We start from the raw sequence: 18,424 nt of genomic DNA, 5'->3' as shown, positions 1-18,424 counted from the left end.
CTGAAAGCATTGTATAAGGGCACGCTGTCAGTGTCGCAGCAATTACTGTTAATTATTTTGACTAACCTCTCTGCCTCGTCAAATTGCCTTTCCCAGGAGATCGGCTGGTTGGATGACAATGACTTTGGTGGTTTTAACCACAAAATTGTGTGCAGATGCATGATGGGTGAGAGTTTAACCACAGCACCGATTCACTGTAGAGAGAGAAAACTCTTCTCTCAGCAGCTGCTGTTCCAGGTTTAAATATTATTAAGCAGATATATCACATATACATCCAAATATCTATCATCCACTGAAGGATTATTTCTCTTTTGTGCTTTCTGAAGCTGGCTCGGCTGCCAGCGCTGCGTGTTATTGTGGCCTTCATCACAGTTGGCAGTGCTCCTCCTCCTCATCATCAGGACATGTGCTCTTCCTCTCTGAGGCCAAATCCATTCAGCCGAGCAGCAGCAGCAGCAGGACCTGGTCCTCTGAGGACCAGGTGAGTCTGACGGTGTTAATAACATGACAACACACAGAGCTGCACCCTGAGGCCCACATGACTTATTTTAATTATTTAGAAAAAAATTGTCAATATGTACTAGAATCTTAAACTGATTGTTTGTGATCAGTTGTTTTTTTGGTCTTTTGTTTTTGAGATGATAACATGTGCTTGTATGGGTTTTTGTTTGTTTTTGTCTTGTTTGTTTTTGTTGTTTTAAGTGTTTTGTTATAATCAAAGTTTTGTTGGTGTAGGTTACTGAAAATCCATCTTTTTTTACTTTTATTGTTCAAGTAGGGGGCAGATAAACATAAGAAATGTTTTCTTCTTGCTGCTCCTTTCTAACCATGAAGGTGTAGAGTGTGTCTCTGGACACATTTTGTTGTCCACTTTCATGAAAGGAACAAAATAAATAAATAAAAAATAAATAAATTATTACTTTTGACTGTATTTGAGTCAGGTGTTAAAAATACTTGAGGTTGTTTTTCTCCTAAGATGTTTTAGATTTTCACCACTCCAACAAGTAAGGAGTACTCTACTAACATCAAAGTTGAAGCAGTGATTAAAATAATAATAATAATAATAATAATAATAATTAAATAGGTTGTAATCATCACTCATTTTAAAGGCCTTAATAACACTGCCACTGTCCGCTGATGAAATACAGACACAGGGAATAAAAACAGTCCTTTTAGTTTCCCAGAGTCCAGGTTCTTACTGACTCTTATTTTAATTATTACGTCTGACTCTATTTGAGTCAGGTGTTAAAAAAAACGTCAGGCTGTTTTTCTCCTGAAATGTTCAAGTCCAGTTTGAGTCACATTTTAATATCAGTTTGAGGCAAAGTCAAGTTAGACACTGTTGGATTAATCTGATATCCCCCAGGCCAGGTTATTGTCTGTTTATCAAATACATTTCTCATTTTTGAAACTACTCACTTATTATTGAGAAATGCACTCTTAACTGGAATTTCAAAACATTTTTCTCAAGACTAAATCTGGAATAATACATCATGAAATAAACAAAAAAACAAAACATATTTAAATAATAAAACTTGACCACATAACTACTTCATCATATTTCCCTCATGACCCTTTTTGTGTAAATATATTTTCTGCCTTGAGTTTTTAATAATCTTCTTCTCTAGTCTCTGACTTTACCAAAACTCAAACACTTGAACTATATTTTACTGCAACCAGGGTTGCAAGAAAAACTAAATTATGCCTGTATGTACAAATGTCACCAACAGTTTCTGGCTGAACTATATATGATTATATTCACTTATTAAAACAAGTCGTTCTGGGTGTTTTGCTGCTCGGCGGCTCAGTGACCAGCACAGACGGAAGTTGTTCAGTCAAAGCATCTGACCCGTTAGTTCACTTTCTTCCCTTTAACTTTGTTTCACTTTTCCTATTGTCCCTGCAGCGTTTCCTGCATGACTGCATCATCACAGGAAAGTATGAACAGAAGAGAGGAGGCAGGATGAGGAGACAAAGCTGGAACCAGCTGCAGCTTCATCCCTCCAACTACGTCTGCATGTGTTTGCATGTGTTTGCATGAGAACATTTTAGTGTGTAGCATCTAAATGTTAACAATCATTCTGATCGTCTCTTTTTCAGTCATCTCAACAAAACATTTGGAGTGTTTCCATGCATGATGACCTCATGTCCTGCAGGAGAATGAGGCAGCCAACAGTGAGATCTGTGAGTACTTTAGCTTCTAATTTGGTTATTTTAAATCATTTGAAGGCATCATCCGAGGCAGCAGAGTTCACATTCTTCCAATGTGCTTTTATCACCAGATTGTGCTTCAACGCTGCCTTCAGACCTGCACCTGTGATCCACTACGTCAGGTGTGTCTTATGATTGTAAACCTGATCCTGTCTTCATCAATGTGCATGTCTCATAATGTGGATAAGAAGACGTACACTGTAAAACCCAATGCTGCTTGTTTGTTATTATAACTCATTTTTCCTTTTCAATACAACAAAGGTTTGTGCAAAAAGTCATTTTAACTTAAACCACTGAGTCAAATAGCAAGATTAATTTGAGTTAACTCCATTGTCTTCGTTGTCTTGACATAAAATTCTTTCGCAGCATGGACAATCAAATATTTTAGTTGAAACAACAAGTTGGTTTTACAGTGTAGTTAGTTGTAAATGTTGAGTTGGATTTCTTGGAATAACTGATTCAACTTTTAATGTCTGAGCAAACATTTAAAAGTGTATAAATGGTTTGTTGCAGCAACAGTGAAATAAATAATTTAGAATAAGTCTTATCAGCTATAGCTGAAATAACACACTAACCATAAATCAGGTCTGAGTGGATCAAGGCTGGACTTTAACCCGCTGCTGGTTGTAATAGAGGCGCTAGATGGCGCTACAGAGCTATGCAGAGAAACACTAAGTGAAGTTTAAAAGATCCTGTTTGAGTTTTTACCCCTCAACAAACTAAAACACAATACTTATAAAAACAGAATAATGAAAGGGCTGATATTTCTGTAACTCGGTTAGAAGAGGATCTGGCTGCCAGTTTAAACACTTTCTTCTGATTTTAGGTTCGTACATTTGATGCGTGAAAAAACCCCAGAAACAAGAAATTTAAAAAAATAAAGTAAATATTAAAAACTGGTTTTGTCGCCATTATCAGCCGTAACTGAGTGAAAATATAAAACACAAGCTGCTTGATTAAATAGGAAATAAAACTAACGTTTGACCTCAGACAGATATTTAAATCCAAATGTATATTATTACAAAATATTGTTTTAAATCAAACAACAAAAATATAAATTGTTACTAAACAATTAAAATGTGTTGTAATTCTTGAAAGTGCAAATATAATTTTAAATAGAAGTTGGAGCCAAGTTATTCAGTCTAACTCATAATCAGTCCAAATGAAGCCTTAAAATGAACAAACAGGACTCCTCGCTGCAGAATTATATTTCCTTAAATTGTAGCTGTTAATTAAATATAATTACAGACTTCAGTCTATAATGTAAACACTTATCTCTAAACACCAAAGCCACTCCGTATTTAACGCAATTTACAATCAACAAATTGCGTTTTGGAAAAAATGTCCGCTGACCAAGAAAGTTTAATTTTAAGGAGAGAAAAAAGCCTTTTAGTTAATGTTTTTGGAATTGGAGGGAAATAAAAACATGCAAATAAAAACGGACGAAGAAATAACAGTCCTTTGGAATACATTGAATTACGTGCTTTTTATTTTAAAATTATTAAATACTAATAAAGTGACGGGTCCACATAATTAGACGTGTGTGACCTGTGCTGGCCTCAGAAGTTTATATTTCTTTCTTTCTTTTTTTAACAGAAAAACTCGCATTAAACCGGAATTGTGTGTGATTTTAAATTCCTACAAAAGATTTTTCTTTCCTTTCTATATATTTTTTTCTTTTTTAGCAGATGCCCTACTTAATCATTTAATTTTACTATTGAAATGTGAAACAATTTCCGGGCGAGGCCTCGATCTGCTGCAGGCCCTTTCACATCCTGACCGGAGAACGGTTATAAACGGTTATAAACCACCAGTTGTACGGAGGTCAGTAAACGCAACACCTGTGTTATTTCATCAATTCTTTTTTTTTAGGAACAACATAATATTATAATGTTAAATAATACATTTCTAGGCAGTCTAATACTTTCGACTCGTTCAAAAATACATTTTCTCGACTCAACAATCAAACAAACTGAGTCGATGAACCGCTTCTGAATTCATACTGACTTTATTGAGTGGCTTACATAAAAAGCCATTCTCGGAGGGAGAGAAAAAAAATATTGTAAAATTAAAACCACTTTACAACATGCTTACTTAAATTAAATGAGTGGGTAAACAGTAAATGATTTCCAAACCTTACAAATAAATTCAAAGTGCGCCTAATGATAGACCCCTAAATACAAGAAAACTGGTGGTTAAATAGAACTCCCCACAATACATTTCATATCATGTCAAAGAAAAATCCAAGTACATGTCCGTATATTTTCAAATATTTACTAGAGTCCATATACAACTAGAAATACCTATACAAAATCGTCTCCTGGACAAATACATTACTCACCTTTACATTGGGCTGTAATTCTTCTAACCTACAGTTCTCATTATGTACAACACATTTTGTTTTGCAGTCAGTAACCTGGACTGGCCTTTACAAACTGCACACGGACTGTAGGCTGTGGAGTGAAAAGCAATATGTGATATAAACCTCCAGCTGCTCCTCATTATCAGACTATCTCACCACACTCTACAGGTATTTGTCCATCCACAGGGACAACATGAACAATTTCTGCTGCTCGATAATAAAGTGCCAGAGTTTGGTTTTCAACAATATGTATGACAGCAGTAGCACAACTTTACAGGCCGAGATTTTTCACAGCAGTGTTAATATCTTTTGATTCACCTTTCCTGGGAAATAAAACATCGAGGAAGGGATCAGATGCAAAAAAAAAAAAAAGAAGAAAGAAAGAAGTTTCAGTTGTGCCTGTTCCAGTGTGCCCACAATTACTTGATTACACTTTCACACCGCAGATGTATTAATGAGAAGTTTCTGATGGTACAGCTATGAAATTATGTCATTAGTAGTCTTAAACACTTGGAAAAAGTCAAAGGAACGTATAGGCCTATTTTCTCATTAAATGACAACACTCATAGTGAAGCATTGCGCATACACCTCAGTATGTCCACTGCCGTGTCCTCTGGGACAATTCCACCACAACACGCTGTGGTTTGACAGTTTCCACTTCACAGAGAGCAGCTTTAGAGGCCGTTCATGCCCACTCCCTGGGTGGACTCCGCTGGGTGCAACAGGTCGGGGGAATGGCACGGAGGGCTCCCCGGCGCGCTGTGCTCGCTGTCGGTGTCGCTGCCCCTCTTCCCTCCGCTGCCCCCGGAGCCGGACCCGGCGGATCCTCCGGCGCTGTGAGTCTTTACGTGTTTACTCAGGTGATCGCTCCGCATAAATCTCTTGTTGCACACCGGACAGGCGAATCTTTTCTCGCCGGTGTGTGTGCGTAAATGTCGCTGCAGCTCGTCGGAGCGCGTGAACCTCTTCCCGCAAAACAGCCAGTTGCACACAAACGGCCTCTCGCCGGTGTGCCACCTCAAATGCGCCTTGAGGTGCGACGTTTTCCCGTAAACCTTCCCACAGCCGGGGATGTGACAGCTGTGGAGCCCCTTCCTCCGGAGGCTGGCGCCCGCCGGTCCCAGTCTCTCCGCCTCCTGGCAGTTTGGACAGTCGCAGGTGGCTCTGCCGGAGTACCGCCGGGCAGAAGACCTCGGGGACCCCGCTAAAGATGCAGGTGGACCCCCGGAGAGCATAGTCCCCCCTGCCCCTGCTAATGGAGAGGGGCTTGTGTCCGGGTAAGAGGATAAGACCGGCTTGAAGCCGTCCATCAGGTGCTGGCCGGCTGTCAACAGGTGAGGAGAGGGACTCGTGCTGAAAGCAGAGTGACTTAAACTGGAGTAATCAGAATTATATCCGCCCAGAGGAGAGTGCAAGGAGGCCTGGAGCCCCCCGGAATGTAAGGATGTCTGTAGTGCTGCTCCGTTAGGGTTCTGAACATCAATCCATCCGTCCCACCACGTAGGCGCTCCGGTGGTCCCGACCTCTCCGGTGGGGATCCCGGGGTGAGAGGACTTGAACCAGGGCTCGTAGGTGTGCGCCACGGTCATCCTGGGGTAGATGCTCTGCAGACTGTCGGTGTGGACCTTAGAGATGAAGACCGGCTGGTGGCTGGACTCCTGGGAGCTGCTCGACACCGACGCTTGGAAAACAGAATAATCGTTTCCAAAGTGCGAACCGGGCGAAGCACCGGACGTGAGGGAAAAAGCGCTGGATCCGCTGGAGGTGTTGGTCCCGAAAGAGTCCGTGATGCCGGATCCATTGCGGGACACCCCGAAACCGGACAGGCCGGACCCGAGGCTGCAGCTGCTCGCGGTGGCTCTTTTCCACGGGTGGAAGCCTTTCCCAAACGACGAGGAATTATCCGAAATAGCGGAGGGTGAAGGGCTCGGACTCCCTATCTTGTTACATGTTGCAGCTAACATGGCTAAAGGAGTCGATCCTAGTCTCGGCTCCTCCTGGGGGGACAAGAGACACTGTGAGGGACTGCTCGGTCTAACAGCTCACACACATCCACTACACAGGAGTTTATGACTCAGAATTAAAAGGTAAGTTAGTCACTGTTCTCCTACTTTCAGCAGATAACTTATCAGGTTTTTTTTTAAAGTTTTTAAATGATGACAGTAAATGTTAACATCCTACCTGGACAGACAGAAAGTGAAATGCGACACACAGCGTTTATAAAAGCATGCCAGACAGACAGACAGACAGAGAGACAGGAGAGCTGGAGGAACCTGCTGCTGAAACTTCTAGCGGCTCTCTAGACTCTAGCGACCCGCCTCATGAGAACCAGACCTCCGCTCTGCCTCGCTGCTACTCTGCGGCGCACTAACTTTAATCCCCCTCCGCCGGACAATGACAAGAACTAATTAAACCAGTAAAAAGTCTTTCGACTCACCCCTAGAAGTGAAGTTGCCATCACACAAAAACACTGCCCTCCTCAGAGGATCTTTTTATATTTATGAATCAGAGCAGTGTTTTTTTAGAGGTGTGCAATACAATGATGTGTTCCGCCCATTCTTCCACAATTGTAGGCTCCTCTCCGGCTTTGAAGTGCCGCTGTGACACGGGCGACCAATCAGCGGCCGCGTCCCGCCGCACCGCCACAAACTAACCGTGAGGTCATCAATAGAGCGCCTCAGACAGCTCCCCACCCCCTCCTCCCCCCTCCGCCCCCTCCATAATAAAAGACAGCGGAAGGAAGGTAAAGTTAAATGAGAGTGAATTAGGAAGGAGGAATTAGGGGGCCACTTATTGAAATTTTACAGAACATCACGTTCCATAAATTTAAAGAAAGCGGAGTGATGAGCTGAGCTCCGTCATGTAAGCTGCTGCTGATAAATAATAAATAAAACTATTATCACAGTAGTAGGCTACCTAAAAAACTAAACAGCCACCGGAATACTGTTAATACAATCACATTTAAATCACTTCTCCATTTTCAAATAGCTCCAGTGTTCCTTATTGTATAGATATTTTCTGAAAAGTTTAATAAACACCCCCCCCCCCCCTATTTATAAGCATTATTAAAACTTTTAAGTAGGTCAACCTTCTCTTTATCCTGCAGAGTATAAAGTGTATTTACTTCAGTTTTATTCTATATTTGACTTAAAAATAAGTTGCCCAAGCGTTTTATTTTATAAAAACCTCACCATTATTTTTCTCCATCTTCCTCATATTCTACATTTTCTGTCTCTGGATTGTTTAACTTCTTAATATACACAAACTATTACAGGACATATAAAGGCTGCTTTGTTCTGCTGGTGGACCTATATTACACCGGCTCAAACTTTCACATTACTGTAATTGCGTTCAATTATCTTTAGCAGTTTTGATTAAAGCTGGTAGCTGCTGCATTCCGCTGCAGGATTATTCTTTTTATTATGAGTCTAAAACAACATATGATGAAGAGGAGGGGGAGGATGATGAGGGCTCGATGGAGTTGACTTTGGAGCATTTTGAGGCTTAAAATGAGAAAAAGTGAAAAAGCAGCCGAGGATGGTTTATTGGCACTATAGAGAGTTGGAGCCGCAGGTTAACTGCGATTATTTATTAAAGTAAGTGATTGCACTGTGTGTCAGAGTGAAAATAAAATGATAAGCTGCTTCTATTGAATAGGTTCATCACTTTGCCCACTGACATTTAGTTAAATCTACGCAGGAAGCTCCTGTTACATAATAAGAACTTGTAGGCTCAACGCGTGTTGAACCCTGGGACTCTCTATTAGCATGCAGTGCGCACTGGGAGCATAAATTTCATTTGAATTTCAAATTTAATAACGCAGGAGGTTTTTAATCATCCGCAGTTTTATTTGTTTGATATTAACATGCTTATTGACCGGGTCTGTTGACCAGCTTGGTCATTACAGGACAGGGAAAAGTTAATTAAAACGACCAGGGATTATTCATCACATCATCTGCCTAACCCATGTCGCTTCCTTTATTACACAGCGTGATAGATGGACTATCTGATTAATTCTTGTGTTTCTAGGATTGGACAACAGCTTTTTGGATTAATTTACACCGCTTTACCTTCACGTGTAAAAAATGAAGGAGCTAAATTTAAAACAGGAAAAAAATAATTTATACTGTTACACAGTTTAAAGAAAAGAAGCAACATCTTACAAGCAGTTCTCTTATTTATTTTTCTTGCAGCACGTATTTAATTTAGTTGCCAAAATAAACCAACATTTAGAGACAATTTTTTAACAATTTTCTGACATTTATTTAAATGGATCTTCAATATTATTCTAAGTTTTTCTTTAAATGTGCTTGTTCGTGACGCGTAAAATGTCGTTTTCATTTTAGGGAAAATGAGAATAAGCCTTAAATTAACATGAAAGCAGGGACAGATTTTATAATAAAAAACACAAACACACACATTCACTTTGTCTTATTGACGTTGGAGATAAGAAAGAACCTGTATCGATCTGTTTTCTGCTCATTTATTATTTTATTTCAAACTAACCAATCACACAAACTATCGAAAATCACAGCGAGCTGTGAACATTATGTAACCGCGTGTAAAGAGGAATAAAATGTGACAAAGTAATGAGGAGAATAAAACCTACATACCGTGCTGCTCCGCTCCGCAGTGCATTGATTGACCCTCGACGTTTGCTCTCAGCAGAGTAAAACCAGCATCTCCTGCAGCCGGTGACCGTGCGCCATGCCAGAGAAATGTTACACTGGCAATTCAATTAGGAATAACTTGGAAAATATCCACCGAGCCCTGTTTCCTCTCCATGCACCTCAACCTCCTCACAGGTATAATATTATTTCTACTTATAATTTTATATTTCAGCATAAAACAATTAAACACCTGCGCTCCAACTGGTTTTCCCCCTTTCCTCTTCCTCCTAGAGGGGATTCACATTATTATGCGCAAAAGTGATTTTACGCATTTGGAGAGCAGGTATTGGGCTGCAGCTCCAGGGGACATGTTGGCCTCTGGTGACAAATTACCAAGCGATCATAGCAGCAAGACTGATGTCAGAGGTCAGTGTGATAACTGCTCGACAGGAAACGTGTCGATGCTGGAGCTGCAGAGGTGCAAGAGATATTTAATCCACTTCAAAATATGATTGTTTAATTTTAGCGCCTTTCCCAAAAACTATTTATTGCCTGTTGCGTTGAGCGGCCACAGGGTTCATGTGGTGTGCACAGGTTGTTCTTATCGCACGGCTGTAACTGTAAGCCGCATTGAACAGATGTCCCCATTGAATGCTTTCTTCTCCTCCACACATGGGCTATATTACCATCATGAAATCAAACTCAAAACCTGTCCCTTTCGCCACTATAATGACCGAGTTATTCTGGGCCGCTGAGCACGAACAAAGTGTGTTCAATATTGCGTGCTCCAGAATCACTGCGCTTAGAGAACCGAGAGAAAAGGAGTCAAGCCTGGAGATGCAGAAATATAGTTTAATGTGGAGGTTTACAAAGCAGCTCGGTAATCTGAAGGACTTTCCTTTTAAAAAGATTTTTTTTCTGGAAGAAAACCTAAGGTAATCACTTGTAGCTTTCACCAGCAATTAGAAGAAGAACCAATGTTTATCACAGTGTATAGTTAGTATGCACTCATTTTTCTGCACAGTTATTTAAAAAATATAAGTATATAGGGTACATACATATCCTAAAAGAGAAAGACCTTTAAAAAAGGGAATAAAACAGATCCTAAATTTAGTTTTATATTAGATTAGATAAACAGAAACATTTCCTTGTTGCTGCAGCAAAGCATTGTCACAGTCCGCATAGACAGCGTGTAACTGTCTGCAGCAGAGAGTCAGAGAGCAGTGTGTCTGATGCTTGTTGTTTTCTCTGTTCACCAGGAGGTTGGAGAGAGCAGATGTCCGTCTGCACTGTGAGCTGCCAAGTGGGTCCGGAGCGGGGCAGCCACAGACACAAGGGCCCAAATGGTGTGACAAAAGATGTGCAGGAAGCCCCTCTCCGCCTGGGTGAGCCACAGAGAGGGTCTCCCCTCGCTGCCAGCCTGCACGGACACTCACAACACGAGCCAGAGTGGCGGCGGTGGTGGTGGTAAAGCCATGTGTTGCCGGCTGGGATGCATGGATGCTACACCAACACTCACACAAACATAAATACACATGCATATGCAGGAATGTGCAAATCCAGGCCGATCCCATCATCCACTGACATCAGAGCACACCTGCACACTGCACTCAGCCTAAAGCTTTCATACATTAATGCTGCTTCTAAAACCTTCATATAGCCAGTCAGATAATTTCAGGGTCACATTTATCTGCCAAATGAGCTGCTGACAATGATGCAATACGTGCTGACATGAATATTAATGTGGAAAATATAGCAGAAAAAATAGTAAACAAACCTAAATAACCATGTCCATATGTGGCAGTATCTTATAACTGTGCCTATTTTCCCTTTTGAGGTCATGAAATGTGGGTGAAGAGGCCCTGAAAGTGTTCCAAGCACAGGTGTGCAGCATGGCCTGCACTGAAGGGGTGTACTGAACCATAAACAATGATATAAATGTCTGGCAAATAAAATGGCTAGTTAACAATCTTTTGACTGCTCTAACCTCTGAGCCTTTGTCGGGTATCGATCAGGCAGCTGTTCCTGGCTTTGTCTGGCAGGACGGGAGCATCTGGTTCCTCCTGGGATGAATGGAGGAGAGCCGCCAAAAAACTTTCTTCTGCTTTTCAAGTTGTCTGTCCAGAGGAGAAAAAAAAGAAAGAAAAATCAAAACAAGACCCTGTTCATCACCTCCCGTAGGTCAGAATTTATAGATTTATTACATTCACATAAAGTAAATCATAAAAAGAGCTTGTCAGGCTCTTCAGGCTGTTTGGAAGCCTTAATTTAAAGTTGCTTGTTATGTTTAACAACCCCGGCACTGGCTTCTTTGTTCACTGTTGCCACGTTATTGGTTTACATGGAAACGGTGTAAATGGCAATTTGGATGGGCATAATTTGCCTCCCTATTTTTAGATAATTGTATGTTAAATAACCAACATCCTCAGATTTGCAGTGGGTGCCATATGATGGGTCTTGTCACGCAAATATGTCAAGACAGGGTGCTAATAATCCGTCTCAGCTGCTGTCAGTCACAGCAGCAGCTCTGAGTCTCTGGCCACCACGTTATATAGTTCAGGTCTGCCCTCCTGCTACTGCTAAAGCCCACCACAATCTCTTCCCTCACCAAAAGTCTGTCTGGCTATTATCAAAATAAAATGAGTTGAATAATTAATTCAGGCATTTGGTGGCTGTTCTGCTCTGTATTTCCCCGGCTGCTTGTTCTTCTGGCCGAGCTGACAGAGTGTTTCAAACACAGGCTGTTTATGATAAACAGAGATAACAGTGTATTTTGCCGCCATTTGGCTTGACTGCTGCATCTGTGGGCCATGAGGTCTTCTTATTGACTTTCACTGAGCCCAACATTGCACTTTGTCAGTGTGAGCGGCAGTCTAAGAGACAGGCGGGCGAGGCAGTCATACAAAGTGAAGTACTTAGGATTAGCCCTGGCTCTTCAAGTTTCAGTAATTATCCTCCTGGAGGCATTCTTGCTGTGTTGGATAATAATGGAAGTCCGGGTGTACGCCTGTCACCTCTCAAGTGTGGGTGGAGGAAGCCAACGAGAGGCGCAGGACAGAGAAATGTTTGCTTTTCTGTTATGTCATCCGAGGAGCACCAGAGTAAGGAGAACTCTTATTGTTGTTCCTGAAGCTGTGCAAACACTCCGTTTCTTCTGCTTTACATGTGAGACGCAACTTGGAATCTGTTCAACTGTGGATGTGATAATGAAACATGCTCTCCGGAGGTGATAATGTGTTCTCAGATCAAGTGTAATTACCAAGTGTCAGGCGTGTGTTTTTGATAAACAAATCTGTTAAAGCACACAGTTGCATTATTTGTTGACAGTGAGTATCATCTGATTGGCGTTGATTACATTTGCAAGCTGCACAAATATGCAATCCTTTTTCTCCCTCTTTTGGCAGATATTCACACCGCAAGAATGTATTTTTTCTCCACTCCTGACATGTTGCTGCAGTTTATATATCACATTATCCTTAAAGTTTCACTCAAGTGCATGTTGGAATAATAGAGAAGCCCTTCTATCCAGCAGAGAAAACACAACGCTTTAATTAAGAGTCAGTCCGATTTCCCAGAGGAGAGATTGTCTTCTTCCATTAACTTAGTTTATCATATAATAAAGAGGTTGCCTTGTCCTTCTCTACCCAGACAATTGGTTTTAATCAGCCAGCAGGCCTTTCATGGCTGATAATTTATGCTAAATTGACAAGGGTGGAGGATATCACAGAAAATCATTATGACAGGGCTCAGGTCACTGCCTGTCACCATCTTGTTTTATCCCGTCCATTGAGCTCACGGACAACAACAAAATTCAGAAATAAATGTGATGGAAATATTAGCTCTGGAGACAGCTCACCTCTTCAACATAATAGAATGTTTTATTCATCGGGTGGAAGTTTTGGCCACATAGTTGCAGCAGCTCTTGATATTTTAAGCTGTTTTAAAGAGAAGAAATATATTCACACTGGAACAAAAAAACTAAATATTCAGCTTTTACTATGTGAATGATACTGACACCTTCCTTTGCAACTAACTATTATTTATCTATTGATTGTTTTCTTGAATAATTGATTAGTTGTTTGGTCTATAAAATGTCAGAAAATGTTCTCAAATGTCTTGTTTTCCTCCACAAATCTATGATTTTCTGGAAGCTTGAATCATAAATGTTTTTGCTTTTTTTCCGTAAAAAAATCGATTAATCTATCATCAAAATAGTTGGCGATTAACTTAATAATCCACAACGAATCAATGAAGCTTTTCTACACACACCAAAAGAATCAACAGGTTATTCTTCTGATAAAAACAACATTAATATCAAGTAAAAGTGATCCTACAATAACATATTAAAATCTGTGTCAAAAGAAAAACCACAACACACGGCAGCAGATTATTCCGGTGATTGCACTACAGAGTCCCAAAGTGTCTGTTTCGACTTTGGTTTTTAAGTGCAGACTGTGTGAAGTGTGAAAGTACAAATTGTGATTTGAAGTGAAGGGGGGTGGAGGAGGAGGGGGGGGGGGGGGTGAGGAGAGGGAGACGAGGATGAGCATGAGGAGGAAGCAGGGACACTTCTCGCCTTGCAATTTAATCACTGTATACCCAGGGAAGTATTGACAGTTGTCCTGTGGAAGCTATTAAAGTTGCTGTCCAAGGTTAAATGAAATTGCAGTTTATCAAGGCAGCATTGAGAAAATAAGGGAATCTGTTCATGGCTGTTGATTAATGTGGAGCGTGATCAACACAAGGGGTTCATTAAGCTATACATCACCGGGGTGATTTAACATGTCATGGCGCCTGCTGGCGTTCTGTGCATTGTGTCTGTTCTGTATATGAGCCAGTGTTTGTGTGTTCACATCAGAACTCTGACCTCACGTTTGGAGACATGATTGCGCCTGCAGCCTTTGTGTTTGCATGATCATAATGCTAAAATCCCCACTGTAAACCATGCAGCATGTCTATCCACAGACAGAGATGACTCACATGTTGTATGCAACCTGGTCTCACAGAAATCCGTGGAATAGCCACGGATTTCGCTTAACTCAAAATCCGTGGAATAGCCACGTAATCACTCAAATTTCCGTGAAACTGACACGGATTTCGCTACAATGCAAGTTAATGACAGTCATATTTTTCTGGCGAGATCTTCACCACAAAGTGATTATGTACATTCACTGAGTGAATATTTAGAAAATAAAACATATATTTCTCACTAGAAATGTGATCAAAATCCATTTTTATGCAGAAACTAAGTCAAAATATTAATTTTTTTCACTAAAAATGAGAGAACTGTCCGCCATGTTTTTTGTTCTGACCGCCGGGACCTTGAAAGTCACGTGACTTGGAACAAACCAATAGGAACAAATATCCATGGAATAGCCACGGGATATGACTGTCATTAACTTGCATTGTAGCGAAATCCGTGTCAGTTTCACGGAAATTTGAGTGATTCCGTGGCTATTTCACGGATTCCTGTGAGACCAGGTTGCTTGTATGAGGACATAATGAGGATATACATTTTAATTCATGTACCAGTGTTCAATCAAGCATCAGCCTGAAGGAGAACTCTTGCAGAATCATGAGTTTCTTCCAGAAATACTGTGATTTTAACGTGTTTTTTAATCCTGATGACCATCTCTTGTTCTCTTTTATCAGCATCCTGCTCGTCTCGTCTCATCTCTTGTACTTGCAGCAGCTGACGAGCATACATAGCGCTATGCTAATCAGGCCTGGGACCTGGAGCTGGGTTTTTTTTTTTTTTGCCTGGTGGATTTGTTTACTGGTGGATAATTGATGGTGCTTGAGGGACAGGCGTGAGTCGGACATGAATCACGGCGACATGGCTCATGATAAGGAGCTGAAAGTCGCCTGTAATTAAGCCGGGCACTAGAGACCAATTGTTTGTAGAATGATTTGGTCGGGGCTAATTGACACTAATTGTTTAATCAGATTTTCTTCCCCTCCATACTGCAAGCAAGTGTGCTCCAGCAGCACCTCGTCCAACAAAGCAGTGAAAGAAGCTCTTGATATGAGATTCTGCAGGGGGGGGGGATCCACACGTCTGTTTATGACATCATCTTAATAACTGCAGAGCGTCATTTTACTGTGAGAAATGCACAGATACGTGCAGTTTACCTTCGTTTTGCACGTGGTGTTTGAATCCTTATGTATCATTTATCGAGATTTGGGACCAATTCATTGTTTTGCACATCTCAAGTCTTGGCACTCAAATTCTAAACTTTGAGTTTTAAGTCCTAAACAAGTCAAGTCCGTAATTTCCCAGCTTGGGATAAATAAAGTATATCTATCTATCTATCTATAATGCATGTTTCACCAAAGTTAATGCCATTTCAACATCAAAGTAATACATTGAATTTACAAAAAACATTCATGAATGCTTTTTAAAATTTGTATCTGTCTGATAAAACAAATTTGTTCAAACTAGCACCTGAAGATTATAATTAAAGAAAACAAAATATTGCTGACATTGCACTTTGATACCACATAGCACCATTAAAACTAGGCCTCCTCCAGCAGGAGATCATGGCACACTTTAAAATAATGTTTGGGCTTGGGGAACAGTATCTAGTATTTTTTAACACTTTAATACTTGAAGTGAAGTCACACGTCATTAGTGTTAAAGTCCAAGTTGAATTACAAGCTTTGGTTTGATGAAGTAAAGTCATTTATCCCTTTATATAGGAATTATAACTCTAACATCACTATTTGTCATTGATATTGACTGTTTTAGTAGATGAGACACATGATTGACAGCTCCCTGATTCTTGTCTTATGTTGGTGACATCACCCAAAAGTATTTTTGTTGCTTTGATTGATCTTGTGTGCACAGTTAACAGGTTCTGAGCAGATTTATGACATTTGGAAAAGGCTCATAAATTAGTGCAGCAATGCTGATGATACGAGAACATGATGTCCTGTTTAGTGCGATTGCAAACAGCTGGAGGTAAACTCCATCGCAGCACGGAGAGATTGTGTTTGCAGACTGGGAGGCCATTTTGGAAGAATGATAGATCTTTTTTTTTTTACTCAATGAGTGTGTATGGCTCATTTACCAAAACGTGTTACAGCAAGATTACTTCTGATCAGAGGTGAGAAGTAACTTAGTATGTTTACTCAAGTACTTGAGCACATTTTTTAGATATGTATAATTTACTTAAGTGGTTTATTTTTATGCTACTTTCTAATTCTACTCCATTATAAGTAAATACTGGGCTTTTTAATTCACCGCATGCATTTGATGACTTTAGTTACTTTGCAAATGAAGATTTAAAAAAACCTACAATGAGTACATGGAATACAATGTTTTTTCATGCAGTTAATAAAACCAACAATGATTTAAATGAGCTTGATTGCAGCCCAAATGTTAAAATGCATCTTATGTTAATGCATCATAAACAATAATAAGGCTGCTCTGAACTCAAGAAATTCTTAGTTGTCTAACACTCATGATTTTGAATCGATTAGTTGATTTAATTGAGAGCTACGTATTTCCTCCACAATCATGCAAAAATCACTTTAAATCTTATGTTTACCAGAGATGTGCTCATACATTTTGCAGAAATGAGTCATTCAGCATGAAAAAGACATTGAAAAATGATAAATCGACTGAAGAAATCTCAGACGACCTACACCAAAACAACTAAAGAGGCTATTTGGAAGCTGAGTGAGTCATTTTACTTTTATACTTGAAGCACATTTCACTGGTTATACTTGAGCTTTTTAAAAAAAGTCATACTCCTACATTTCCTCGTCCTCGTCTTTAAAGATCTGCACACTTCCTCCTCCACTGCTTTGAATAGCTCTTCCACTGGGACTATTTTAAAAAAGCTCATGATGTTGTTTACTGTGAAACAAGTGATACTCGTTGCATAAATGCTCTGACATCAAATGTTGGAAGTGAGCTGACACCGACTGTTGTGTTGGTGTGAATCCTAAAGTCCAGTTGAGCGTTTCTCATGATGCCGCCCTGAATGTGGATGATTTTATGTTAACACACAAATCATGTTTTTATGAATGCTAAGCTAATTCAATGCTGCTTTTCCCTCTCAAGCTGATTATCAAACACATCCAACAAAGGTTCTGAGTTAACACACAATAAAGAACATGTTTCATCATCAGCGCTGCTATAAGTCGAGGCAGCGGCTCACACGAGGAGCTGTTTTACTGTTTTACTGTTTTACTGGGATTAAATGATGAAGCGGAGCAGATAATTAGAGACAAGTCTTCCTTCTCTATCTGATTAAATCCAGCAAGTCTGAGTAACGAGCTGCTGATGGGTGGAGCTGAACACATGAACATGAGATCTAACATCATTACATTTAACGGCAATTAAACCTGTAGCTTTTTTAATTAACACAAACTATGATGGGAAATTAATGGTTATTACTGGGGGCTAGCAGAGGGGAACATTGAGACTCCCTCATCTGATGTAAACTACACTGAGATCACACTGTCCTGAGAGTTCACATGCAGCTGCTCACAGTGATTAAATACTCATATAGATTTATTACAATATTCATCTCAATTTGTAAGCTTAACTGACAAAAAAAAAGCCCTCATATAGTGTTTGTTCACACATGTAGTGGATCATAACATGCAGGGTTATTAAAGCAACACTTCACCTACATTAAACAGGTTTAACACTCACCAAGAGCAGATAATTTTGGCTTTATTTGTTTTAAAATATTGTGTAATGTATAATAATTTTGTATTGAGTATTTCAGCAACATGATGCAGCTGAATGGAGTTTAATTTGTAGTTTTCACAGCATGACAAATATGATTAGAAATGTAACAGTACAAAGGTGTTTAAGTGCACTGATGTCATTCTGGACAATAAATGTATCATTCAACTGTAAAATATCCTCTTCTATTACATATCTTTGTCACCAGTGTGATCCCTCAAGTCTGCTTATCATTCATTTATTATATCTAAATAAATATTGTCATGGAAAAATGTATGAGACCACCGTTGTTTTCTCCTTTTGTCTTGTTCATTATAATGTCTGGTTCAACTAAAGGTTCATTTGTTTGGACAAATATAATAACAACAAAAATAGCTGATAAGAGTTTAATTTAAGAGCTAATATCTAGACATTCCCCATGGTTTTCTTGATAATGATTTTGCTTATTATAAGAAAACCATAGAAAAAAGCTAGATGTCAGCTAAATTAAACTCCTATGAGCTATTTTTTTTGTCATCATTATATTTGTCCAAACAAATG

The 18,424-nt window shown here is 39.8% G+C and overlaps 1 protein-coding gene across 2 annotated transcripts; it reads right to left on the bottom strand.

Moving 5' to 3' along the window:
• Positions 1-4,640: 4,640 nt before the first annotated feature.
• sp8b (sp8 transcription factor b) lies at positions 4,641-9,272 on the bottom strand. 2 transcript variants are annotated; one of them, XM_059339599.1, is made up of 2 exons: positions 9,187-9,272; positions 4,641-6,570 (listed from the first exon to the last, which is right to left on the bottom strand). In XM_059339599.1, the coding sequence occupies exon 2, from the start codon at positions 6,535-6,537 to the stop codon at positions 5,248-5,250; it is 1,290 nt and encodes a 429-aa protein (XP_059195582.1). In that variant the 5' UTR covers positions 6,538-6,570; positions 9,187-9,272; the 3' UTR covers positions 4,641-5,247. The 2 variants fall into 2 exon arrangements, with proteins under 2 accessions (XP_059195582.1, XP_059195580.1); XM_059339597.1 differs by lacking the exon at positions 9,187-9,272 and adding an exon at positions 7,011-7,088.
• Positions 9,273-18,424: the final 9,152 nt, after the last annotated feature.

This window comes from Centropristis striata, chromosome 8, assembly GCF_030273125.1.
Source record: "Centropristis striata isolate RG_2023a ecotype Rhode Island chromosome 8, C.striata_1.0, whole genome shotgun sequence".
NCBI classification, from domain to species: domain Eukaryota; kingdom Metazoa; phylum Chordata; class Actinopteri; order Perciformes; family Serranidae; genus Centropristis; species Centropristis striata.
This window is presented reverse-complemented; position numbering and strand designations above follow the sequence as displayed.